The following is a 26,833-nucleotide window of genomic DNA, read 5'->3' on the forward strand; positions in this document are numbered from 1 at the left end:
TTTACACACATTTGTTTTCTTCCCATGATTGTTTCCTTCAAAGCACAGGCACACAGCCTTCGAGAAGGGCAGTCTGAAGCAGCAGGAACGCAGGCTGCACACGTCTTTGGCAGGCATGCTTAGCCCCAGCAGGATGCAATCCTTCAAGTTGGAATTCCATTGGGTATTTGAGAAGGACCAAGGTGGGGGGTAGAGAGGAAGTCTTCAACAGGACTTACATCTCAGTCCAGACCTCCTCCCTCACTATCCAAGTTCATCCCAGTTTTAGGACCCTGGGGGGTAGCAAAATCAGGCCCACCCACCTCAATAGGGGCAGATTCTTCAATCCATGCCCTGTTGACACACACCTGCTTCCGATGGTCACAGTTGGAGGGAATCAGCCTTATGGTAAGAGACAGACCACTTCCTCTCTGACCTTCCCCAGCACCTCTTCAGCTGCATCTGTGTGGGACAGGCTGGAAAGTAACTGAGGCCTGCCTTCCTGGTTCAGCAGTGTGTGCCATTGTCCTCAAATCTTCAATAAATGGCAGGAGGGAGGCTACAGGTCTATACAGGCTGTCGGCTGTCCTCCCCCATCCATCACGCACATTGCCCTGCTCTTCTGCCAATTGCCAGTGCCTAGGCTGGAGCGCCAGCAGGCCCTGCAGGACACAAAGCCAGTCTGCATAGGCACTTGGCAATTTTTGGTAGGGAGGTAAATAAAAAAGTAGATGGAGGTGAGAAGAATGAAAGAGCTTCATTTGATAATTAGAGATCTGAAGTGATTTTACTTTTTATTTCCTTCACTTTTTAAGCCAATCATGAAATTTCACAGTGATTTCTGGGGTGGGGGCAGAAGAAAGATGGTATTCAGAATTGGGGCTGTGGCCCAAGTGGCCTGAGGAGGTGCAGACAGGGCACCCTCACTGGGGCAGTTGGAGGAGCACGGACTGCCCTGCTGGCAGGTAAGTGACGTTCCGAGTGCGTGAGAGCTGGTATGCTATGTCCTCAGCGGCTTCCAGCTTGCGCAGCTCAATCAGGCCATCACCTGCAGTGGCCAGTGAGTTGGCAATCAGCTCGGCTGCCTTGGAGTCACCCTCAGCAGAGATGATGGCAGCTTTCTTCTGCTGTTCAGCCTAAAGAGTGGAGATGGAGAGTGAGTGACAAACCTCAGGGTGCTGTCAGACTAGAGCCTAGCAAGGACCAGCCTAGGTCCTTCACAGTTTCTTTTTAAATATTTATTATTTTTTAAAGCTGTACTTGAAAATAAATAAATAAATAAATATCTATCTCCATATATATCTATATTCGAGGATAGAATCCGGGCCTTGCACGTGCTAAGTGAGTGCTCTACTGCTGAGCCACAACCCCAGCCCTGCCTTCACAGGTTTCTGAAGGCACTCGGAAACTTACATTCCTGTTGTTAACAGAGTCAACAAGCACAATGTCCACCCAACCTCCTCTTTCCTCTAATGCCCATTTATCATTGCAGACATATGCTTCAATTGGCTATATAAGTAGTGTACTTATTTCAAAGTTCCCATTAACATTACTAGTGATCTGATCCAGACAACTCTATTTTAAGCTAGAAGGATTCAGGCCAGAGAAAATGGAGGAAAAAAGAAAGGTGGAACCAATCCTCAGGCTCATCTTTCCCTCCAGTCCTAAGCCAAAACAACTTCCATCAAAACCAGTTGGTCGGGCTGGTGTTGTAGCTCAGAGGTAGAGAGCACGAGGCCCTGGGTTCAGAATTCCCAGCACTACAAAACAGAACCACCACAAAAGAGTTAAGAAGGAGAAGCATGCATCTATGACTGCCAGGAGCTGCCTGTGAGCTCAGCTGGTACCTGGAATCTCCACGGCTTGCCCTACCAACACCAACATGAAAACATCTCTCTAGACAAGTGACCTTCAGAATGTGGGAGGAGAGTATAGGATTGAGCTTCTTTGAAATCAACCCTCTTTTTGTCTCTCTTAATGCAGGGCCCAAACTCAGGCCTTGCACATGTTAAACAAGCACTATGCCACTGAGTGACACCCCTGGTCCAACAATTTTGAAACTGATAGGATGTTTTCAACAAATGTTGTATATCTAGGATCATCAGGCAAAGTGCTAGACTTGTTACTGGGGTCATGGCAGATAACAAAGCAAAGCAAGACCCTGCCCATATGAAGTTTACAGTTTCCAAAATCAAATCTCTCTCTTGATTTGAAAGACCAAAAGGCCTTAGAATAGGAATACTAGTGGTGGGGAATGGAGAGCAAATAAATATACCTTCACAAATATCTGCAAGACCAGCCTGCTAGGCCAATATACTGTGTTCCATCACACTCTCTTGACACATCTGGATGGATTTAGTGAAAAATATCCAGTGACCATATCACATCTGGTGCAACATTTTATCAACGTCAAGTTTTCACTATGTAACTATGGTTCAAAATGACTTCTCAGTGAAGCTGAAAATATTCCAGGAGTAACATTTTTATTTGTATGAAAGTTTTTGATCTTGGGCACTTGGAAAAAAAATTACCATTCAGTGATTTAGGAACATAACATCACATGTCCCTGACTAGCCCCCAAAGACTCTGCAACCAATTGCAGGAGTACAGTTCCTTCAATCCCCTTCCGATTATCCCGGAAGAAGAGATGACAGATGATGAATTTCCAGGCCACCCAGCAAATGGGAAAGCTGAGCAGAGGAGAAAGGAAAAGAGGCTCTTGCCATCTGGTTGAATGCTCACCTTTTCCACCACAAATCTGGCCCTCTCTGCTTCCTGCTGAGCCACCTGTTTGGCTTCCACCGCTTCTGTGAACTCCTTCCCAAAGGTCAGATGTGTCTAAGGGGAGAGAGTAAGCACAAGCTGAGGCAGTGTAATTGCTCAGACAGGGTTGCTGGGAGGCCTCCTCAGCTGCTGGAAGGAAAAGGCCAGGAATGGCTCTAGCAGCTGGAGGCACTAGGAGACACACTTCCACCTCCAAATTCTCATCCACACTGAGTTTATACCCCAGAATCCTTGGCTGTCAACACTGTTCCTACAAATTTCTGTCACCCTCATTGTGGCCACCTCATGCAGAAAATGGCATCTGCAGCTTTTGATGGGGCCCATGGCCACCAGAAGGTGTTCACTCAATAGACCACCTCCTTAGAGGAGATCTGTGAGTTCCAGGACCCCCACCACTGACCAGATTTCTTCCAAGGCATCATCTTCTTTGATGCCTGTTCAAAGACCCAAGGGAGGGCGATGGAAAAGTGAGCCCCTGAGAGCCGGGGATGCAGCCAGTTCCCAGGGTTCCAAAAGCTTGATACTCTCTGCTTATGGATTCACCAGTCCACTTTTGCAGAACATCCCCACCACTAAACAGGAAGAGGATGGAGCAAGATGGAGAGCACATCATGGTATTCCTATATGAGTGGTTCTGGTAAAGGGTTTAAAAGAAAGGGAAGGCAGGGAAAGCCATTGGTCCGGGTGAGGGTTTAAGTCTGATTATCCATATACCTCCCCTAATCAAGTAACAGATTTGGCTGAAGCAACTGTCTCTAAAGATAGTACAGATAGTGGGAAGAGACTCAGAGCTCCTAATGCCTAGCCTTAAGCAATTCTCTTATTCATTATTTTTTATTTAAAAAGAAGAAATAAAGAGAAGAGCAGCAATGGTTTTGCAATCAAATGTTATTTGTTTCATTTTCTCCTCTACTCTCCCAGTGTCTGCTTTTTAAAAAACAAGCAGCCCCAAACTTCTGAGAAGTCAATCCCGGCCCTACTGTTTTCCAAAGCTCTTACACTATACTGCAAACTCTCACACTGCAGCTGCTCTACTTTGCCTGATCCATTTCTGGATTCTTGATCAAAGTTTGGATAAGAAAGTACAATTCTGAGAAATGAAAAATGAAATGTATAATTAAGGAATAAAATTTCTTTCTAAAAGAGCCAGCTGAGGCCAGCAAATTCCCCAGGAAATCTAATTTTCTTCTTACACCTCTTAGATATGGTTTCTTGTGGTCAGCCCACATTTCCCCAGAATGGAGTATGTGGTCAGAGTCAAGTAAAATGCCAAGTTTTCCCCAGGTTTTTACTTAGCAAGCTTTCACAGCCAAGGGACTCAGGTTAACTAACAGCAAATGGGGAGAGCTTGAGGTGGAGGGGCCAAAGGCTGTAGCCTGGCATGCTGCCAGCAGAGGGAGCCACACGCCCTTCTCTTGGAGCAACAGAAGGTGGAACAGTGCCCTGGCCCTCAGGGCTGGGTACTTAGAGAATCTCTGTTTAAACAGCTGTACAGATGCTGAGAGGAAGCATGCCTTTCCCTAGTGATGCACAGGAGAACTGAACAGGAAACACTCTACCTCACTACCCGAACAAATCACTCCAAATGATTTTTCCCAGAGAATCTTAGAAACACGACCCCTTCCCCTTCCCCTCCTCCACCTGAAACCCTATCCTGCCTGTACTGCTTTTTGTTTGAGTTATGACACTCAATGTCATATAAATACACAGACTATAATGTCTCTGGAGGCTAGCTTACACCTCAGAGATGTCCCTTGTCCTCAATACCAGGCCTTGGGAAACAGAACCATTTATTAGCACTCTATCACCTTTCCCTGGGGGTCCCCAGAACTTCACAGAGCTTCAAACCCTAAGTGTTAGAAAATTCTTAGGGGGTCAGGCTGGGAAGTCTCTGCTAGGGAGAAACACTACCAAGCTATTTTCTGGTCTCTATCAGGCAATTTCTTACTTTATCAAACAGGGTTAATAAAAAGACATCACTTTCTGAGGAACAGTCATAGTTTGGTGATTTAGAGACTGGGGATGAGCAGAGATTATAAAAAAAATGTGTGAGACAGGGAGATAAAGAACCCTCAACTGAAAACAGATGCAAGGACACTGCCTCACACCCCCATGAAGATTCTGTTTTCAAGTCTCACGTTTAGGAAAATGTGAAGGCAAGACCTAATCATGTGTATACAGAAATGAGCCAGGTACCAGACAAGAACTAAAACCCTTTGCTCAGACCCCTCAAGGATCTTACCAAGGACACGTCATCCAGGATGAGTCCAAAGGTTGCTGCTCGCTCTGTAAGGTCATCGCTCACCTGCCTGGAGACCAACTCTCTCTGGGTGATCAGTTCACCAGCATCAAAGCGAGCCTGGTTTCAGAGGGACAGGCAGAAAGCAAGTCAGGCTAATGATAAAGCAGAAAAGAACCTCAGCCACATCCCAACCCACTATGGCCAAGTTCTTCCTGTAACCTAGCGATCTTCAGGGCAGTGATCTGGGCTCACGGTAAAGGCCCTATCCACTCACCACCACTGACTTGAGGATCTCTGTGGTGATGGACGGCAGCACTCGTTCATCATAGTCCTCTCCAATGCTAGTGAAGATTCGAGGAAGCTGACTAGCAACAGGTCGGAAAAGGATGCGCAGTGTGATGTTGACATTCTGCAAATCTTAGGGTAAGAAACAAACACTGGAGTTAAAATAAAACAAATGAGGAAACACATGGCTTTTTATGTGACCTTTCCCACCCCAAATTTGCTACAATGCAAAATGGTATTTAGTAAGATCTTAAAAGGCAAGGAGCAGATATGTCCGGTTTCCTTGGCAGAGAAGCCATAGAGCACTGCAGAGAGTTAGGAATGTCTGAAAGGATTCGGTGATGACACCAGCTTTTCAGTGTGTCCTAATGACCACAGATAAAGCAATTACCATGGTATGGTGTCATAGGCGACTGATAAATTTTTGCTTTGAACTATGTGAAACTCTGGACAGTGAAATGATGCGGTACAAGGGTGCCCAGGGAACACCCACCCATTTGCATGGTGATTTCTGTTCATAAGGAAGTTCTGTTGTCATGGAACTCACTAGTTCAAAAAGCCTTGACTTCAACTCCCAGCAGCCCTGAAGTAGAGAAGGTGGGCGTAACCTGTTAAGCCCCAACCCAGTTTTTGCTATCTTCTTCAGGTTTTTCTCAGGAAGTTCTTCACACTAAATCCCATTGGTGTTTCCATCCATTTAAATAAAGTGGACGGGTGCAGACTCCATTTTGTCATTAGATCCAGTCTCCATCAGAGCTGGTCCCCATCGGATCCTGCTATTTTACTTATTTCTATGTCTTTATTTCTTTTCTTTAAAAATACTTTCTTTTTTAGTTGAACACAATATTTTTATTTTATTTTATTTGTTTTTATGTGGTGTTGAGGATCGAACCCAGGGCCTCGCAAATGCTAGGCAAGCGCTCTACCACTGACAGCCACAAACCCAGCCCCTGGTCGTTATTTCTTAAATTTTTCATACCGCTTAATAATTCTAATCTGACTCACTGCCCCAGTTCAGAGAAACTAAGTAAACCTCAGGTGGGTCATGACAGTATGTCTCATGGGTAACATGAAATGTTAGGAGACTGAACATTTTAGGACAAATAACAAGTCAATACTAAGAATTCTAGAATCAGGCCTTTCCAAGGCCAGGTGAACATGCCTATGAGTCAACCTTGAGAAGTTAGTGTGGGACTGGTAGACACAGCACTAACACTCCACAGAACTGAGCTGTGGTCCCACTCTGCTGGCTACAAATTATGCAGCTTCAGATAGCCTTAGATAACCTGAACTTACTTCCTTGTCTGAGAATGGGGATGATCCAGGAAAAACTGGAGGAGAAAACAGATACAAGAGCATTCTGTCAAATGTGCAAAAGACCCAAGAGGTGTGAGTAGATCTGGTAAAGCATTTAAAAGAGAAGGCACGCAAGTCATTGGTAGGGTGAGGGTTTAAAAGTCTGATTAGTCATAGACCTTATTAGGATTCTGGGGGGAATCAGCCCTTCCCTTAGACACACCAGGCCTGCGGGAAGCTAACACACTGACATAGGTAATCTGCAGTCATCAACGTATGGACCAAGTGCCCAGGAAATGGAGTCCTGATTGGGCCAAGAGAGGTGGGAAACGTATCAACATACATAATAAGCCCCTGACCTCAGGAGGTACCTTTCAATAGTTTTCAGAATACGTACATAATGCATCCTCAGAACAACTGCAAAACAGTACAGAAAGAAATCCACAAGAGATGGGAAACTTAGAAGCAGGCTTAAGTTAAATTAAGTTTCTCCAGGGGCTGGAGCTGCAAGGCACTGGGTTCGATTCTCAGTACCACATGTAAATAAATAAAATAAAGGTCCATTGGTAACTAAAAAAAAACATTTCTTCATAAATCCTGTCCAACTTATTTCCTCTTTGAAGCAGACAAGACAGCCCCTTTTCAAAAGGCTGCTATTTGGGGCTGGGGATGTGGCTCAAGCGGTAGCGCGCTCGCCTGGCATGCGTGTGGCCCGGGTTCGATCCTCGGCACCACATACCAACAAAGATGTTGTGTCCGCCGAGAACTAAAAAATAAATATTAAAAATTCTCTCTCTCTCTCTGCCCCCTCTCTTTAAAAAAAAAAAAAAAAAAAAAAAAAAAAAAAAAAAAAAGGCTGCTATTTCCCTGGCCAGGAGCCACAGACAGATTTCCAACGTTCCGTGCACCCTCTTCTCTGCCTCACACACTCTGCACTCTTCAGATCACCACTCAGACATCAGTTTCTGGCAGGGAGTAGGCTACTCTCTTCTCTGCTCCCTAACACACTACAGAACCCTGGCCCTGTGGTCCTTCCCACACTCTACTGTAATTTCTTGTTCACATCTGTCTTCCTGCACAGACTGAGCTCCTTCACAGCAACCATTTTAGTCCTCTTTGAACTAGTCCACTCTCCAAAATAGAATCAAGACTGGCACAATCACCGCAAGCAAACATCTATTGAGGAATAACAGGGAGGACACCAAATGTCATCCAGATAATAAAAACTAACTTCCCCACTATGCTCACCACTATACCACCACCACCGTACCCTCTCTTCTTTATGTCTAGAAATGTCATAGCTGTGACATTTTGAGTATGTGCAACTTTATGTGCTGTCTGTATATGTCTAAGGGTGGTGGTGGGGAATGGTGATGGGAGTCCACATCAGGATCTGACTGGAAACCCAGTGGAATGTCTCAGTCACTAGGACTTCAGCCTTTGAGACAGCAATGAGAGGTCCACACTACTGGAGCAGAGGCCATGGAAAATACGGCAAAGGATAAGTCAGTTACAAAGACAGATGGCCAGAGACAGGCTTGGATAGTCACTCTGGGGAACAAGAGCTGATGGGAAGGACCAACAGAGGGAATAATTTAGATTTCTTTAAAATTATATCACTGTGTAACTCTTAAGATAAACCTTTATTTTATTAAAAAAAAAAAAAATTGTGTGTGGGTGTGTGTGTGTGTGGTGTTGGGGGTTGAACCCAGGGCTTTGTGCATTCGAGGCAAGCACTCTACCAACTGAGCTACATCCCCAGTCCATAATAAACCTTCACATGTATCTCTAAGTTTGTTCTGCTGTCTGTATGTATCTTATGAATACACTTCTCTCTATGAATCCATACAAAGCTCTCCAGGGCAAACATGCTGAGAATTATGATGTCAAGTCCAACCTCTTTTTCTTTTGGCAGAGTTGGGGTTTGAAACCAGGGCCTTGCACATGCTAGACAAGCACACCACCACTGAGGCACATCCCCAGTCCCAAGTTCAACCTCTTTTGGATCCTAGTATCCCACACAGGCTGCTGGAGCCGAGAAAAGAAAGAACCCTCCACACTCTGTGTTTTACAAAAACAAAGGCAAGACTCACCTTTGCTTCCAGTGATGACTGGCACATTACGTGGTCGAGAGCGGCAATCAAAGATAATAGGTTTCTGAACCCAAGGTATGAGAAAGTGAGTTCCTTCCCCTACCACAATGTCCTGTACACCACGGAATCGGTCAAAGATGACAGCTCTGTGCCCAGCATCCACTAGGAAGGAAAGATAATGACATGTCAAAAAGATCCTTTCCTTGTAAACCACAAGGATCCTGACTTTGAAAGATCCCTGTTGCTTTCTGTTCATTTACTGAGTATCTCCTCTCCCTATCCCAAACTTCTGGTCTCTAGAGGTTTCTAATTAGCTACACAACTAAGCATCACTTCCTGTCCCATGTGCCTCCCAAGGTCTTTGGTAATAGGATCTATTCCTTGGTTCCCTTTCTCCTTGAAAAAACTGGTTGTTGGTTTTCTGATTAACCATCCCATCCCCAAACTCCCAACAATATACTTCTAGGAATCATCTCCTAAAACTTCTACAACTCAGATCTTCACTATTTTAAAATGTCTATCCTGGTTCCACCATAACCCAGTACAGTAGCATCCTCATTAGGAGAATCCTGAAATTCAGAAGGTCCCACTATAATAGTTTTTTTTTAAACTTGGAGGGGATATAGAGCTATCTTGTTGATTCAGAGAGAAATTCAGTGATGGAGACCACTGTTTAGATGTACATAATTGAGACCAAGATGATCACAGTATCAAGAGCTGCCATATAAGCCAAGCAGGCTTGTTTCTTTTCACAGGGGATTCCAGGGGTGCTCTACCCTAATCAACATCCCCATCCCTTTTTAAGTTTTTTGTTTTGAGACAGGGTCTCGCCAAGTTGCCAAGGCTGGTCTGGAACTTGACATCTTCCTGCCTCAGCCTCTGGAGTTCCTGGGATTACAGGTGTTATTGCTGTGCCTGGCCCAAGTAGGCTTTTCTCATCAACTACTTTCCATCTCTAGACTTTAGAGTTGGTCCAAATATCTTCACTCTGAAAACAATCTTTTTGTTAGACAGCCAGGTGTGTAGCAATCTACAATTGTTTGGGGCATGAAAGTAAAAGAATGTGAGAGTTAAAGGAGATCTTAGAGATTAAACTCATTCAAACTCACTGCCTGACCAATGAGGAAGCTGAGGCCTACAGGTGAAAGCAACTTGCCTAAGACCACACAGTAAAGTGGAGGAAAAACTACCTTAAACCCTGTTAAAAGCTGGACAATACACTGCAAAGACATTTTCTTTGAAACTAGCAGAGTAAAAGCTGCTGCTCAGGACAAGGATCACCCAAACTGATCTAAAGTCTTTGCTGAGTTTTTCCACATACAGGCAGATGAGACACAGACAAGATCTCCATTTCAGTTAGCAATGCAAATCCCCTGATACTCTGCTACAGTATTCAAGTGAAGCAGCAGCACTGCAAATTGATAAGAACAGCCAAAAACATCCAACCAGCAACTGGGCTGGGAAGCTGTCTTTGAACAAAGGCTCTAATAATACAAGCACATAGTGGGGAATGGCAATATTAAGACCTCTTCACAAACAGTCGCTACCATCAAGAGTGTCATGGGCTATGCACTCCAACAGAAATCTTCCAGTAAAGGGCAGTGACCCACCACCCCTCACCTCAGTGCCTCACCATTATATAAGGCAGAGTTCACCACGCCTCCTGCAACGGCTAAGGCCAGGCCAAACTTGCCAATGGATTCAAACACTTTGGCAGCCATGTTTCCTTCTGCTGGACCCACTCACACCTAAGGGGGTAAAAACAAAATAAAACAACTTAGCCCAAACCCTCAGAGGAAGGTCTGAGGCATAACATTCACTTCTCAAGCTTATTATTTATTTTCCCACTCCTGACAGCTCTAAATCACCAACTGAGGACACCTAATAAATAACTCTACATCTGGCAAAGTGCCATCATCAATTCCTCACTCTTTTTCTTTTGCAGTTTCTTTTTTCAACCAAGAAAGAAAGGAATCTGGGACACTTGGTTCAAAATAATGGGAACAAGGCATGGGCCTCATACCCATAGGGATCTTGCACCATACTAAATCACACTCCCATTTCCTGGACAAAAAGGTCCCAAGAGATACTACATGGTTGGTTCTATAAAATTTTGTTTAGAAAAATAACAAAAGAACGTGCTACAACAGTGATGCCAACAACAAAAATAAATAACAGTAAACTGCCATCATTTATATCAGTTTATTTAACCCTCATAGCTACTCTATGAAGTAATTATTATAGATCAGGAAACAGAGGAACACATACAGGTGACTTGAGACGCCCAGGATCACACTAAGCGGCAGAACCAGGATTAAAACGCAGAGGTCTAATTCTAGGAGGTATGGTTTAACTCCTCACCTTGCCACTTCTCTACATGCTGTAGTGAGAACCGATTAGGACGAGCTGAATGACATTCTGAGATGAAGATAACACAAGAACCAACTGAGGGGAAAGTCTCTAAACTGCTGCTGCACTGTGAGGAAGAGCTCTGCATAACAGGGTCTAGGGGCTGCGATGCCACGGGTAGAAGTATAGTTGACCCAACTAAAAAACACTCCAGCCTTAAACCTTTTTTTTTTCAGATATTGATGGACCCTTATTTTGTTCATTTATTTATATGCGGTGCCGAGAATCGAACCCAGGGCCTCACACATGCTAGGCAAGCACTCTGCCCCTGAGCCACAACCCCAGCCCCAGCCTTAAACTTTTTAATGCCCCGCCCCAAGACCGTCAAATCCCCCCTCCCTCCTCCAGAACTAACTTGATCTCTCCCCGCCCGTTAGCTCCTTCCTTGAGACCCAGAGACTCAATCCTTTTCCTTTCTAATGGCTTCTGGATTTTTCCTCACCCTGCCCCCATACACACCTCCCTTAACCTGCGCAACTCCTGGCTTGTCCTGGGTTTAGCTCTTTCCCCTCCCCCACAAAATGGACAAGCACACGCACCCCTATTCGCCCAAAATGCACATAGGAGGGCAGAGGAGGGCAGTAGAGACCCCCCCACCAGAAACAAGCCTGGGCCACCCCCAGCCATTCTCACCTGCTTACACTCTGACCTCCACATGAATTCCCCCAACAGCACTTACTGCGCGTGCGCCGAAAAGCTGCTCTTCTTCCCCGCCCTCCCTCCAAGACCAGCGCCTCTGATTGGTGTTGAGGAGCGCAATGACTTCTGGGAAGCGTGTTTTGCAGCCCTGAGCCGCTCTTGCGGCTCTTAGTAGAGGGACTGCAATTCCCAAAAAGCCCTGCGGCGGCTGACCCGCACAGGAAAGCCTTTTTTCTTTGGTGGTAAACGGTGAGATGTTGCCTCAAAGCCTCTTGGGGACTGTAGTGCTCTGGGGATAAATACACGTGCCTATTCTCTACATTACTCGTGGCTGCCAGAAGATGAGCCCCCAGGGCCTGAGAAGGAGAGTCTGGAAAAAGGGCAGGGGCAAATTTGTGGCTGGTGAAAGAGGACGGTTGGACACTTTGAAGAAAGTTGTTGTGAAATATCTGTTGGACAGAAGGATACCAAGAGCCGTCTTCTTTCCAAAGCCCTGTCTGGAAACGTCCGTAGAGTCGTGAGGCTTTGATTGCCAGAGCCAGAGAGAACCCTAGAAATCATCTGGACCAGAAAACAGGCCGAGAGGAAGGGATTCGTGCAGGACCGTGCCCTAAGTGAGCAAGAGGGCTGCCTTAGAATACAGTCGTCTGGACACAATTAAAAAAAGAAAAAAAAAAAAAAAAGAAGTTGTATTTGGAAAAGTTTCAAGAATAGTACAAAAAACACATGTATCTTTTGTCAAATTCACCTATTGTTAACAGTTAACTCCATTGGTTTCATTTTTTGTTCCCTTTTTCTCCCCACCTCTTTCCCTCCCCTCTCTTTTCCCTGGCCTTCCTCTCCTTCTCTGGAAGGAATTGTGTATTTTCGAAGAGCAAGGACATATTCTTACTTGAGTAAATGCAATCTATCCTCTACATTCTAATTTTGTCAGTTTTTCTAATAATAAACTTTATAGAACTCCCTTCCAGTGTAGGATGCCGTCTGTATTTATTTCTCATCTCTTTAGTCCCCTTTCATCCAAAAATGATCCTCAGCTTTACTTTGTCCTTTATTAAGTTGGGGGGGAAAAGGATGTTTCTCATTTTAGATGATTTGTCTGATGTTTCCTCATGATTAAATTCAGGTTTTGCATTTCTTAGCTGGGATACTGCATAAATGATGTAGGGACACATAATTGTAACAATATTAGAACCATTTCTGGATTGGATTTATTCCACTTCCATACATTTCTCTCCTCTATGATTTCTTATCCCTCCTTGTCATAATCAATGGGCAGAGATACCCATGATAGTACTTTTTGTGTAGCATGGGTTTGCCCAAACTAACCATAACTTTTTCCTCAGACCTTTAGACTCTAAGAGAGCTGGAAGTTTAGTCCAATCTCTTAATTATTCTGTTCTTGGCACAAAGAACAAAGCTTGGTGCAGAGTAAGGGCTCAGTTTTTGTTGAATGAATCAATGATGTAGGGCTTTGAAGTGGCTGATTGAACAGGCTATAGTCAAAGGAATGGGATTGCTATGTTGGGATTCTATTTATCAAGAGGAAAGCTCTGGGACTGGGGAGGGGCCTCTCCTAAATCTAACAAATCTCCTAACACCTTAACAAGTCAAAATGGGGGTTCTTGTTAGTAAAGAAGAATGATGGAGGGTTGAGGGCATAGCTCAGTGATAGAGTGCTTCCCTATCATGTGTGAGACTCTGGGTTTGATCCCCAGACTTGGGAGAGAAAAAAAAAAAAAAAAGGAAGAAGAATGGACTGGGAGAATGGATATTGGAATTGCAATCAATGGTGTCTGCCGTAAGAGTCTACTTTGTACAAACCGGCCAAAGAAGCCTCTATGAGAAGATGACATTTAGGGTAAGATCTAAAGAGGTGATATTTAGAAAAGAGTAGGAAGGATGATATTAGAGCACTCAGAGGGAAGGGCATGTGCACAAGGCAAAGCAAGACTGAAAGGTTCTAAAGAGACAGTGAGCCCTTCTTAGATTCAGACAGTTTATTACTTACATAGACACAGAAAAAAGAGTAGCCAAAGATACCAGCTCCTAGGGGCCCTTGTGCAGGGTGACCCAGAAACAAAAGGACCATAGGACTGCAACACAGACTACAGGTGATCTTGCTGCTGAGGAGCCAGGGCCAGGGTGCAGCTGTCCTTTGCAGCTGTATCCTCAGGGGAAATGAGATGACAGCCTTACACCTCCTGAGAACTGGGCACTATGAGAAGACAGCTCATGGCAACTTTCCTAGTAGTTAGAAATGGCCTGTAGCAACTCCTCTTAAGCCTCATTTGTGTTCTGGGAGGATCGAAATACATTCTGCCAAGACGTAGATTCAACTGAGGTTCCTTCCAGGTTTGCCCGGGTGGACTGTGTGGGGAGTGTGAGGTTGCCAGGACACTCGGGCGGAGCCACTACTCTACTGTGCAGGGAAACTGAGGCAGGTCAGAGTATTGCCAAAAGCTCAGTCCTTGTCCCCAGTGCCAATCCAGTAATGAGGACATGGTTTTGAGAAAAAAGAAAAGAAGGTTTATTGCTTGGCTAGCAAAGGAGAAACCCAAGGGACTCCTGTCCTAGAGGCTGTGATTCTGCCCATCAAGGGGAGCAAGAGGCTTTGAAACCAGTGGTTCAAAGACTACATTCCACATGTTGGAGTTGTATTCACTTGTTAATTTGGGAGATAGTCATTTCTGAGATCTTCGGGTGCTGTCCCCAAAGTCTGGATTACTTGGTTCTTGTGGTGGGTACGTGGGCAAGGACGGATAACTCTGTGTAGCATGAGGAAGAAAAGTAATCTTGTTTCCCCTGAGATTATCGGGTTGGAGTGGGGGGAGATTAGGGAGGAGCAAGGAGAAAGGAAGAGAAACATGTCCGTTTAAAAAATAAATTGCAGGGGCTGTGGTTGTGGCTCAGTGGTAGAGCGCTCGCTTAAGCACATGCAAGGCCCTGGGTTCTATACTCAGCACCACCTAGAAATAAAATAAATAAAATAAAGGTATTGTGTCCAACTACTGCTAAAAAAATAATCATAATAAAATATTTCAAATAAATAAATTGCAGTGGCAGAACAACAATGGCTATCTTCAAAGCATGAAGTGGACCAGTATTATAAAAGCTTGGTCCACTGGAGGAATCAGATGAGGCCAAATGTGGCCAAAGCATGAGGAGCGAATGGGAGAGCTCAGTGGTGGGATAAGCAAGCCTTGGAGGATGTTGTAAACTTGGCTTAAAAGCTTTGTTTGATTTTAATTGAAGGGAGAAGTCCCTGAGAGTCTTAATGCAGAATAGAAAATTCTCTTTGGAGGAAACATTTAACCCAAAGAAAAATCTATAGATGCTGACAGTTGGAATTTCACAATGTCAGAATCAAGGCAGATCATCCTGGCACAATGGCTCTTGGATTTTCCTTTTAGGACATTTAAAAAAAATTTTTTTGCACGCGTGCATGTGTGTGTGTGTGTGTTCACGCGTGTGTGCATGTGTGCCCCAAGGATTAAACCTCAGTAGTCCAGCACTCTACCACCATGCTACATTTTTTTTCTTTTCTTTTTTTTTTTTTTGAGACAGTGGGCTCTCTAATTTTCCCAGGCTGGCCTGGAACATGTGATCCTCCTGTCTCAGCCTCCCACGTTACCAGGATTACAGGTATGTGCCATAGCACCTGGTTTAAGAGAGTTTTATATTCTTTTTTTTTTCTTTTTTTATTGTTGGTCGTTCAAAACATTACATAGTTCTTGATATATCATATTTCACAGTTTGATTCAAGTGGGTTATGAACTCCCATTTTTACCCCGTATACAAATTGCTGAATCACATCATTTACACTTCCATTGATTTACACATTGCCATTCTAGTGTCTGTTGTATTCTGCTGCCTTTCCTAGTTTTATATTCTTAAAAAGTTATTTTTTAAAATTTTTTTAATTTGTTCTTTTTAGTTATTCATGACAGTAGAAAATATTCTTAAAAGTTATTAAGAGAGCTTTCTAAAATATGGATGGTTATACATTCAACATTAAAATGAGAAATTTAAAATATTTATTGACCCATTTAAAATAACAATAAGAAACTCATAACATATTTTTATGAAAAATAACTATAGATCCCCCCAAAACTATTTGGTGAAAAGAGCGACATTGTTTTACATTTTTGTAAAGCTTGGATCCTTCATTTAATCTGTTGGGCTATCACAAGTCCTGTGGCTTCTGGAAAACTCTACCGGAAACTCAGGAGAGAGTGAGAATAAAAAAGGTAAATATTGACTTTGTATTATCATGAAAATGACTTTAAATGCTTCCTGCGAGTGTCTCAAGGACCCCCAGAGCTGCCTGGATCACACCTGGAGATCTGTTCCCTCGAAGTGAAACCTGTCACTCATGCAAGTAGACTTTAAAATCAGTTTTTCATTGTTTATATTAGTGGGGACGTATATCAAGGAGACCTAAAACACTGCAGACTAAAGATGATAGAAGTTAATTGCTTTTTGCTTCACAGGTCTTTTGCAGACTCACTTTCCTTTTATCTTGCTGGTTTACAATCCCCTAAGTGATGACCTTCATCTAGTCATCTATGTTCTGGCTTGCAGGAAGAGAACAGAAGAAATTGAGAGCAGCAAGTTTGTTTAAGGTAAATGAGATGGAAGCAGCATGTATATTTTCTGTTTGACTTTATTAGTGAAAACTTGGTTATATGACCTCAGGTAGTCACAAAGCAGGCTTGAAGTGTATTCTCTACCTGAACAGCCAAATATGCAGGATCCAGTCATCTGCCGTGCCTTTTTTTTTTTTTTTTGGTACCAGGGATTGAACTCAGGGGCACTTATCCACTGAGCCACATCCTCAGCCCTATTTTGCATTTTATTTAGAGACAGGCTCTCACTGATGTGCTTAGTGCCTCACTAAGTTGCTGAAGCTGGCTTTGAACTCACAATCCTCCTGCCTCAGCCTCCAGAGCCGCTGGGATTACAGGCTTGCACCACCAGAGGCACCCAACTTGCAGTGCCTCGTTTTATATACAATCAGACAAGTGATAATAATTCCATTTGAGAAAAGTCATAAATGGAAGAATAAAACACAAAAATAAATGAAAAAAAAAATAAACAAAAACTTGGCAGAATCAGACAAGTCAGGGAGCATAGCAAATCTAATCAAGGAAACCCAATCAATAATTGATTTTTTCAGATAAGGAGGAAAATACTTCCATTCACAGAATTAGAGCAAGGTGCTACTAAGAAAAAGAGGAAAACATGAAAGATAGAATGTTTTCTTCCCACATGAAGAACAAGGCAAATGTGCCCCCTCTCACCACTTTCCCTTAACCTTGTTCTGGAGGACCCAGCCAGCACAAGGGAACAGTGCTTTCAAATTCTAAGGGAGGGGCTGGGGACAGGTAGCTCAGTGGTAGATCATTTGCTTAGTACGCTCAAGGTCTTGGGTTTCATCCCCAGTACCAGGGTGGGACTTGGGGTGAAGGGGTGATGGGGGTGGTAATTCTAAGGGAAATCGTTCTGATCTGCTACTTAGTGTTCTATACCCAGCCAGATGATCAAGTGAAATGCTAGAATCCCAACTGTTCAGAATAGAAGGTCTCAAAAATTTTCTCTCATGCATTTCTGAGAAAACTACTTATGGATGAGTTATAGCAAACAGAGAGAAAAACTGAAAAAGATGAGACAGAATTCAGAAAACAGGACACCCAACCAAGTGAGAGGCAAATGGCGTGGCTAGAAGGATGACAAAGGGAGCTAGCTGTAAAGGATCCCAAGAAGCACCCAGAGGAGATGGGAGCGGAAAGAGGAAGGACTCCAGGAAGGGCATCTTGAGGGGAAAAAGGTGATTTGACATGTTAAGAGAAGGTTCTCACTTCCGTTAGAGTGTGTGGGGATTAATTAGCAAAAGGTACATAGGAAACAAAATGCCATTTTAGAAGAAAAGACAAGCTTAATTCTAGGGATAGGAAGTTATTCAAGATAGGAAAGAGGCCAGGCACAATGGCGTAAGCCTGTAATCCCAGTGGCTCAGGAAGTGGAGGCAGAAGGATCTCAAGTTCAAAGCCAGCCTCAGCAACTTAGCAAGGCCCTAAGCAATTCATCGAGACTCTGTCTCTAAATAAAATATAAAAAAGGGCTGGGGATGTGGCTCAGTGGTTAAGTGCCCCTGAGTTCCATCCCTAATACAAAAAAAAAAAAAAAAAAGACAAGAAATAATATCATAATATACTACATGGCTGAGCTGTGGGTAATGTTTTCATAGTCACATGAGGTAAGCAAAGTCTCATAAATATGGGACAGTAGCTCTACTAGGTAAGAAGGGAAAGGGAGAAAAGGACGTGTATGTGTATGGGCTAAATCTTCACCTTCCATACTAGGAAGGGAATAAAAAAATATTTACAGTGGAAAACTCTGTCAATAGTAGTAGATAGCTTGCTTAGAAACGTGAAGGGAATATGGAAATGAATAGATAGGAGAACCGAAAAGTGTTCCCCTTTGTGGAGCAGGAACTAGGGCGGAGAGGGAAGGGCTGGGGATTTCTATTTCCTTTATCCACTTTCTGGAACTCTTGCGATCTTCAGCTACGCACATGTATGCCTTTGATAAAGAAAATGGAAGTTAAAAGAGGAAGAATGAAATATGGTGTGATGAAGAAAGCAAATGCAAAAATAAGTGACAGATGAAAGGAAAGCGAGAAACCAGGAGATGGGTGAGCGAGAAATGGAAGATGGAGACCAGGCAGAGATACACACCAGAGTTTATTTGTCAGAGTCGGAGAGAGGCAAAACAGGTTTGAATTCTGGGACAGGCTCAGGGATCAGAGCCCGTGGGTCCTAATGTGGGCAGTGAAGGGTGGGGGTGGCATGAGGGAATGGTGATACGCCCTTGAGCGGAAAAGACTGCGGATGATGGAGGGTTGGGTTGGTATGGTGAGCCTTTCTCCTTGGGCGGGAAAGCGAAACTTTTTCTCAAGATGGTGGCTGTCATTTAAGATGGCCACCCAGATGCCAAGCAAGGACCTTACAACAGAACTTTATATACATGCCATCCTACACTCAGTTAAAAGACAAAGTTGTCTTCTTGGACTACTAAAGAGAATTACAGAATGTGAGTAGGTTAACTGCCTCACAATGTGTGTATATTGAAAAAATGCTTACAGTATTAATTAATTAATTACAGAAGATCAAGGACATAATGATTAGGCAGTATAAGAATGTACATGCTCTACAGAATGGCAATTATCAAGAATACAAGTAGCAATAAATGTTGGCAAGGATGTGGGGGGAAAGGCACACTCATGCATTGCTGATGGGACTGTAGATTAGTGCAACCACTCTGGAAAGCAGTATGGAGATTGCTCAGAAAACTTGAAATGGTACCACCATTTAACCCAGTTTTCTTACTCCTGGGAATAAACCCAAAGGACTTAAAATCACCGTGCTATAATGATGTGGCCACATCAATCTTTTCAGCAGCTCCATTCACAATAGTTAAACTATGCAACAAATCTAAGTGCCCTTCACCAAATGAATGGATAAAGAAAATGTGGTATATGTATGCAATGGAATATTACTCATCCATAAAGAAGAATGAAATTATGGCATTTGCCAGTAAGTGAATGGAACTGGAGACTATAATGCTAAGTGAAATAAGCCAATCCTAAGAAATCAAAGACCAAATGCTCTCTCTGATATGAAGATGCTAACAACACAAAATAAGGGGGCAGGGAAGGAAGAATAGAAGTTTACTGGGTAAGACAAAGGGGAAGGAAGGGAAAGGAGAGGGCATGGGAGTTGGAAAGACAGTAGAATGAATCAAAAATAACTTTCCTATGTTCATATATGAATACATGACTAGTGTAACTCCACATCATGCACAACCACAAGAATGGGAAGTTGTGTTCCGTGTACGTTCAATATATCAAAATACCTTCTACTGTCATGTATATCTACCTTTATTTTATCTACTTATGTGGTACTGGGGATTGAACCCAGTGCCTCACCCATGCCAGGCAAGCGTTGTACCACTGAACTACAACTCCAGACCTAAAAAAAAAAAAAAAAAAAAAAAAAATTTAAAAGAGAATAGACACGTTCTAGCCAGGTGTGGTAGAGCTACATGTTCTAGCCACCTGTGATCCCAGTGGCTTGGGAGGCTGAAGCAGGAGGATTACCAGTTCAAAGTCAGCCTTGGCAATTTAGCAAGGCCCTAAGTACCTTAGCAAGACCTGGGGATGTGACTCAGTGGTTAGGTACCCCTGGTACAATCCCTGGTACCAAAAAGAAGAAGAAGAAGAAGAATGCACATTATCTAGCTGGCTGTGGTGGTGCTTGCCTATGATCCCAGCAATTTGGGAAGCTGAAGCAGGAGGATGGTAAATTGAGGCCAGCCTTGGCAACTTAGTGGAGACCTTGTCTCAAAATTAAAAAATAAAAAAGCCTGGATTTGTAGTTCAGTGGTATAGTATCCCTGAGTTCCATTACCAATACCCCCCCCAAAAAAAGACACGTTTTTCTTAGGTATAAACACAAGACACATTTAACTAAAAGAAGATTTTTTTGCATAAAATTATTTATTTTGGAATCTAAAAAATCAAATAAAGCTGGGCGCAGTGGTGCATGCCTGTAATCCCAGTGGTTCAGCTTTGGAGGCTGATACAGGAGGATCAAGAGTTCAAAGCCAGTCTCAGCAAAAGTGCGGTGCTAAGCAACTCAGTGAGACCCTGTCTCTAAATAAAATACAAACCTGACAAGGTTTGTGGCTACTGGTCTAGTACAACAATAACAACCACCAAAAAAAAAAAAATCTAACTTTCAGAAATAATTACTATTAAGGATTTTGATGCCTTTCCTTCATTTTTAATGTACAAATAATTTGAATCAGACTAACCAGGCAGCTGGATGTCCAGACTGTTTTTACTTGACATTCTCCCATGAGAATTCTCCTGGCACTACATCTTTGTAAGCATGGGGGAAGACAAATAGAATGGGAAGCGAGGAAGTGGAAATTGAGTGTGTCAATGCTTCTTTTGGGAAGGGGAGAAGAAAAATGAGGTAGGGGCTGGTGGATAATGTGAGAAAAGGAGAGTTATTTGCCCACCCAGGGGAGATGCTAGATCCTGTTTGTAGACATGGTGGTGAGAACGCAGAGTTGGGAGAGAGATGGTTCAGGAAGGGGGCAAAGTCTTTGGAAATGCCAGAGGTGTCAGCTCCAGAGCAGAAATGGAGGGCTTGACCATCAAGAGGCCAGGCATGGTGGCAGACGCCTGTAATCCCAGCAGTTTAGGAGGCTGAGGCAGAAGGATCACAAGTTCAAAGCCAGCCTCAGCAATTTAGCGAGGTCCTAGGTAACTTAGTGAGACCTGGCTCAAAATAAAGACTAAAAAGTGCTGGGAGCTGGGTGCGGTGGCACATGCCTGTAATCGCAGCAGCTCAGGAGGCTGAGGCAGGAGGATTGTGAGTTCAAAGCCAACCTCAGCAAAAAATGAGGCACTAAGCAACTCAGTGAGACCCTGTCTCTAAATAAAATACAAAATAGGGCTGGGTTTGTGGCTCAGTGGTAGAGTGCCCCTGAATTCAAATCCCCAGTAACCCCGCCAAAAATGCTGAGAATGTGGCTCAGAAGAGCTTGAGAAGAAGATTTACATTAAACAGGGATGAGAAAAGGGGAGGAAAGGGGAGGGGAGGGGAGGGGGGATAGTAGAGAATAGGACAGACAGCAGAATACATCAGACACTAGAAAGGCAATATGTCAATCAATGGAAGGGTAACTGATGTGAAACAGCAATCTGTATACGGGGTAAAGTTGGGAGTTCATAACCCACTTGAATCAAACTGTGAAAGATGATGTATTAAGAACTGTGTAATGTTTTGAACGACCAACAATAAAAAAAAAAAAAAAAAAAAAAAAAGAGAATGTGGCTCAGTAACTAAGTGCTAAGTACACCCGGGTTCAATCCCTGGTACAAAGACAAAACAAAACACAAAAGAAAAACAGGACAGGAGGGGTATACTTTGTATACAACCAGAGATATGAAAAATTGTGCTCTATATGTGTAATAAGAATTGTAATGCATTCTACTGTCATATATAAATAAAAATAAATATTTTTTTTTTAAAAAAGAGGACAGGAGGGGGAACATGATGGATGCCAGAGGGGTTCAGGTCAGTGGTGAGAAATGGCCAAGTTATGCAGAGAGTTTCTCCATTCATATGTGACAAGGTCATCAACAGAGAAGAAGCCAGAGGAGGAGAGCTGGGAGGTTTGAGGAAAAAAGAGAGGGCAGGGATGTGGTAGAAGCCAGACTTCCAGAGAAACACAGCAAAATTGCTGGGCAGAGCCGAGCCAGTTTTGAGGTTTATATTAATAAATACCAAGTAACTCCAGGGAGTTGTGAGACCCTCCGCAGTGGTCAGGCGTAGAGCACGCCTATGTAGACTTGATCCAGCTGGTCTTTTGTTAGCTGGGTTGTGAAACTAGAAAGAAGAGAAGTGGTAAATAGAGGAATGGCAAAGGATGGACTTTAGAATCCAGGCTGGGCAAGAAGGGGCAAGTCAGGAAGAACTGATGGACAGCAAGAAAGCAACACCTGACTTGGGGACTCTATGTGTTTGAGGCAAGATGACCACAGGGGATCCAAGCAAGCCAGCTGGAAGGACAGGAGGTGGTGATCAGGAAGTGGGTATTTGAAATTAGAGATTTCAGAGGTGCCATAGTTTCTGGTGATGATAAGATTCAAACAGGTAGGGTAAAAGGACAGGTAGTTGGGGAGGAAGTAAATGGATCTTCAAAAGATCTGGGATTTAAAAAAATTTTTTTTTGTAGTTGTAGATGGACTGCATGACTTTATTTTATTTGTTTCATTTTTATGTGTTGCTAAGGATCAAACACAGTGTCTCACACATACTAGGCAAGTGCTCTGCCACTGAGCTATAGCCCCAGCCCAGGATCTGGGATTTTTAGAGAGAAGCAGCATGGGCAATGCCCAGAGTTGGATCCCCAACACTGCAAAAAGAAAACAAAGAAGGAAGTCGGGTACAGCGGTGTATACCTGTAATCCCAGTGGCTCTGGAGGCTGAGGCAGGAGGATTGCAAGTTCAAAGCCAGCCTCAACAAGTTAGTGAGGCCTGAACAACTCAGCAAGACTCTGCCTCTAAAAATATATATTTGGGTTCAACCCCTGGTACAAAAAAAAAAGGAAGGAGGAGGAAAAGAAAATGGACACAAAGGAGGCCTCTCCTTGCCTACTTCTCCCCTCAAGTCCTAGCAGAAAAGGGTCTTCCTGGAGGAAATTGGAGCAGAGGTGAAGGCAGAAGGTAGAAAAAACCAGGAGCACCAGAGAGGCCCTGCGATGGCCAAGAGGATGGAGGCAGGTATGTAGGAGGAAGGGCGGGTTGGAGATTGGGGGAGGAGAGTCAGAGCATCGCTGGGGGACCACCAGGCAGGAACTTCCGATGGTGGGTGGAGTAGAGGGAAGCGAGGCACTGGGAGATTGGTGAGAGTGTCTTTGGAGTAAGGGTGGGCCCAGGTCTCTTCCTGCCCTGATGTCTCCTTCCCTTGGCCACCTGGCTCTCTAGCTGGTGGGGGTACCCAGATGAAGTCTCCTGCCCTTTCTCTTCCTACCTCCTACTTTTTTTTTTTTTTTTTTTTGCTACTGGGGATTGAACCTGGGGGCACTTAACCACTGAGCCACAACCACATCCCCAGCCCTATTTTGTATTTTATTTAGAGACAGGGTCTCACTGAATTGCTTAGTGCCTTCCCTTTGCTGAGGCTGGCTTTGAACTCTCCTCCTGTCAAGCCTCTGGGATTACAGGTGTGTGGCGCCTGGCTCCTCCTGCCTTTATCACAGTGGAATCTGGGAGTGCTTTCTGGGTTGGTCAGGTAACTGTCTCTGCACTGGAATTCTCCTGTTCAGCTTGCTTGTTCTGCTCACTCCAGTCTCCTGGAGGCCAGGACTACATTGATTACCTTAGAGTCCTGTGTGCCCACATCATGCCACGCACAGGGTATCATGCCAGGCACATGTTGGATTAAAGGGAATTAATTCAGGATGGGGGAAGAACATGGTTAGTGAGCATCTTCTGGTCCAGGCATATGCTAGCCTATTCCAAGCCAGCTGTAATTCCCTAGCAGGGCACAGGCACTCAGCAAACATCCAAAGTTATTATTTTAATCCTCCTAACACCTCATTGGGTAGGTTTTATTACCCTTCTTCCATTTATTCATGGAACAAGTAGTTCTTTTCTTCTGTATTGGGGATTGAATCCAGGGGCACTTAACCACTGAGCTACATTCCTAGCCCTGTTTATTTTGAAACGGGGTCTCACTAAATTGCTCAGTATTTTGCTAAGTTGCTATAAGTTGCTGAGGGGGCTGGTCTTGAACCTGAGATCTTCCTATCTCCGTGTCCCGAGTTGCTGGGATTCCAGATGTTCGTCACCACACAGGCCCTTACAAGTACTTATTAAAAAAAAAAAAACTTATTTCTCAGTTTTCAGTGGACACAACATCTTTATTTGTATGTGGTGCTGAGGATCGAACCCGGGCCGCATGCATGCCAGACGAGCACGCTACTGCCTGAGCCACATCCCCAGCCCCCTACAAGTACTTCTTTTTTTTTTTTAATATTTATTTATTTATTAGTTTTCAGCAGACACAACATCTTTGTTTGTATGTGGTGCTGGAGGATCGAACCCGGGCCGTACGCATGCCAGGCGAGCGCGCTACCGCTTGAGCCACATCCCCAGCCCCCCACAAGTACTTCTTGAGTGTCTGCTAAGCGCACGTGAGTGTGCTGCTTCCTCTTGGTTGAACCCCAGCTCCCCAGGTGCATTTTCTGCCCTGCCCTGTGACCAGGGAGGAAGTCCCTTTGGTCCATATCAACTAGACTCATTTGCCAATTGCTCCCAGGTGAGTCAGGTCAATGGAGGCATTGGTAGGAGATGGGTGGGAGGGAGTCCGAATATTTCTTCCTCCTGCCCCTTGCTTTGGGCTGTTTTTGGCAGTGGCACAACTGCAGCCTTGGAGGGGCCACCCTGCCTTTCTGGTTCTAGCTCTCAAGGGACTTTGTTACACTGTTCTATCCTTCAATACACACATGTCGTCCATACACATGGAGTGGGGAGGACAGTATCCTGATCATCCCAGGGCCCTCAACTTGTGGCGAAGTCCGGGGGGGCCTCCTTGGCAGTGACCTAGGAGGACTAGCCATTGGGGAGTTGGCTCTTCCATTCCTTCTACACAGATACTACTCAGCTGCTCCCTGCCTGGCACCATGCCAGTGTCAATTCTCAGAAGTGACAAAAGCATGCTCTTGCCTTCCAGGATCTCCTGACCTTAAATCTAATGCCTGACACAGAGATCGCAGGATTTGTTGGAAGGGAGGGAGGGAGGAGGGAAGGAGAGAGGAATCTTATGTGTGAGTGAGTCCTGTGAATTCATCTCTCCAGTTTACCAAGCCTGGGGTCATTACCAAACAGGTTCCCAAAAGGTCACAGGTTGTATAAAAGGCGTACTTCTAAACTCGAGGCAGGACACTGATCATGAGAACAGGGAGGCCTGGTTAGACCCCAGCTTTGTCACTTTTGCCGATTCTGTGACTTTGAGCAACGCGTCTGGTTCAGTTTCCTCTTCTGCAAAACAGGGGCTATGGAAAGATCTCTCATGTCCCAAAATGGTGCATGAAAGCACCTCAAGGCTCCTGCCAATGCCAGTCGCTGTTCTAACTACATGCCAGCCCTTTCTGGGTACCCTGCCCACCCAGCACTCTTTTCTTCTTGCTCCCTCAGAAATGCCTTCTCCACCAGGAGAGAGGAAACATTTCCCCAGAGCTGGATGCCACACACAACTAACTCTTCCACAAAAGAGTAAGGGAAGGGCTGGGATTGAGGCTCAGTGGTACAGCGCTTGCCTAGCACAGGCGAGACCCGGGTTCGATTCTCAGCACCACATAAAAATAAAGGCATTGTGTTGTGTCCATCTACACCTCAAAAAGAGTCAGGGAAATTGTTCCACTTTCTTTGCCCTGGTACTGCCAAGCACACAAAAAAATCTTCAGCTCCTAAAGGACCTTGGCAGAAAGAAACAGCTGGGCTCTGAGAGGCCTGGAGGGGGCAGAGAAAGAGAAGCAGGAGGGTTGGGTCTGGGGTGTAGACCCTCTTAGGCAGCCAGGTACAGTGTAGAGAAGTACTTCCCCATGACCACTAAGCCACACAGAGGAACCTGGAATTTTTCAGAACTTCAAGATGAACTGAAACCAAAGAGTGTGGGTTTCCCAGTTCTGAGGTATGAACTAACTTTCAGTTCCTGGATGGTTGAGCAGGGTCGGGCTTTCAGTTCCAACAGATATCTATCATGCAAGGCACCACTGTGCATGACCCAAATGGAACAAGAGCAAAGTCACTGTGGCTCCTGTCCTCAGGGAGCTCTCAGGCTGACTGTAGTAGGTGGGGGATGAAGATGGACTCTGGCTTCTCAGCCCCTCACCTTAAGCCAGGGAAGCACTTCCCTCTAGTCTCCAAGTTTGACCTGGAGAGAAAGGGCACCTGGATGGGGGGCAGGGGGCAGGGTCAGCCTCATCTCTGGTGACAGCAAATTTCTCCTCCATGGAAAAGCAGAGTATCTGTCAGGTCAGGGGTAATGGGAACTGGTTTCAATTTGGAAACTGGTCAGAGGGAACAGGTCTAATGCTTTAGGGATTTGTGCTTCCAGCTGGCCTGGGACCCAAAGCAATGCTCCTTATGGCCGCTAGGAGGAGCCAGTGTCCTTGAGTGGACTACAGGGTGGCCCTCTCTAGGGACTGGGAGCATAAGGGTGGGAAGGTAGGGCAGTCCCCGGTCTCCAGGTCTCCCTCAGAACACTTCCCCTTTGACCCTAAGCTCTGGCCATGTCCTTCTCTGACACACATGGTGGTGGTGGCCATGGGGCTTCAGTTCTATGGAAATAGTAAGATCTTGTATTAATCAAAACCAAATCTGGGGGCTGGGGATGTGCCTCAGGCGGTAGTGCGCTTGCCTGGCATGCGTGCAGCCTGGGTTCGATCCTCAGCACCACATACAAGCAAAGATGTTGTGTCCACCGAGAACTAAAAAGTAAATATTAAAAAAAAAATCTCTCT

The 26,833-nt window shown here is 44.6% G+C and overlaps 1 protein-coding gene across 1 annotated transcript; it reads right to left on the reverse strand.

Moving 5' to 3' along the window:
* Window positions 1–747: 747 nt before the first annotated feature.
* Window positions 748–11,827, reverse strand: Phb1 (prohibitin 1). Its single transcript, XM_005321694.4, has 7 exons — window positions 11,722–11,827; window positions 10,313–10,427; window positions 8,680–8,841; window positions 5,280–5,422; window positions 5,006–5,122; window positions 2,722–2,817; window positions 748–1,115 (listed from the first exon to the last, which is right to left on the reverse strand). Exons 2-7 carry the CDS (start codon window positions 10,398–10,400, stop codon window positions 903–905), a joined length of 819 nt encoding a protein of 272 aa, XP_005321751.1. The 5' UTR covers window positions 10,401–10,427; window positions 11,722–11,827; the 3' UTR covers window positions 748–902.
* Between the last annotated feature and the right edge of the window lie 15,006 nt (window positions 11,828–26,833).

This window comes from Ictidomys tridecemlineatus, chromosome 3, assembly GCF_052094955.1.
Source record: "Ictidomys tridecemlineatus isolate mIctTri1 chromosome 3, mIctTri1.hap1, whole genome shotgun sequence".
Lineage (NCBI taxonomy): Eukaryota > Metazoa > Chordata > Mammalia > Rodentia > Sciuridae > Ictidomys > Ictidomys tridecemlineatus.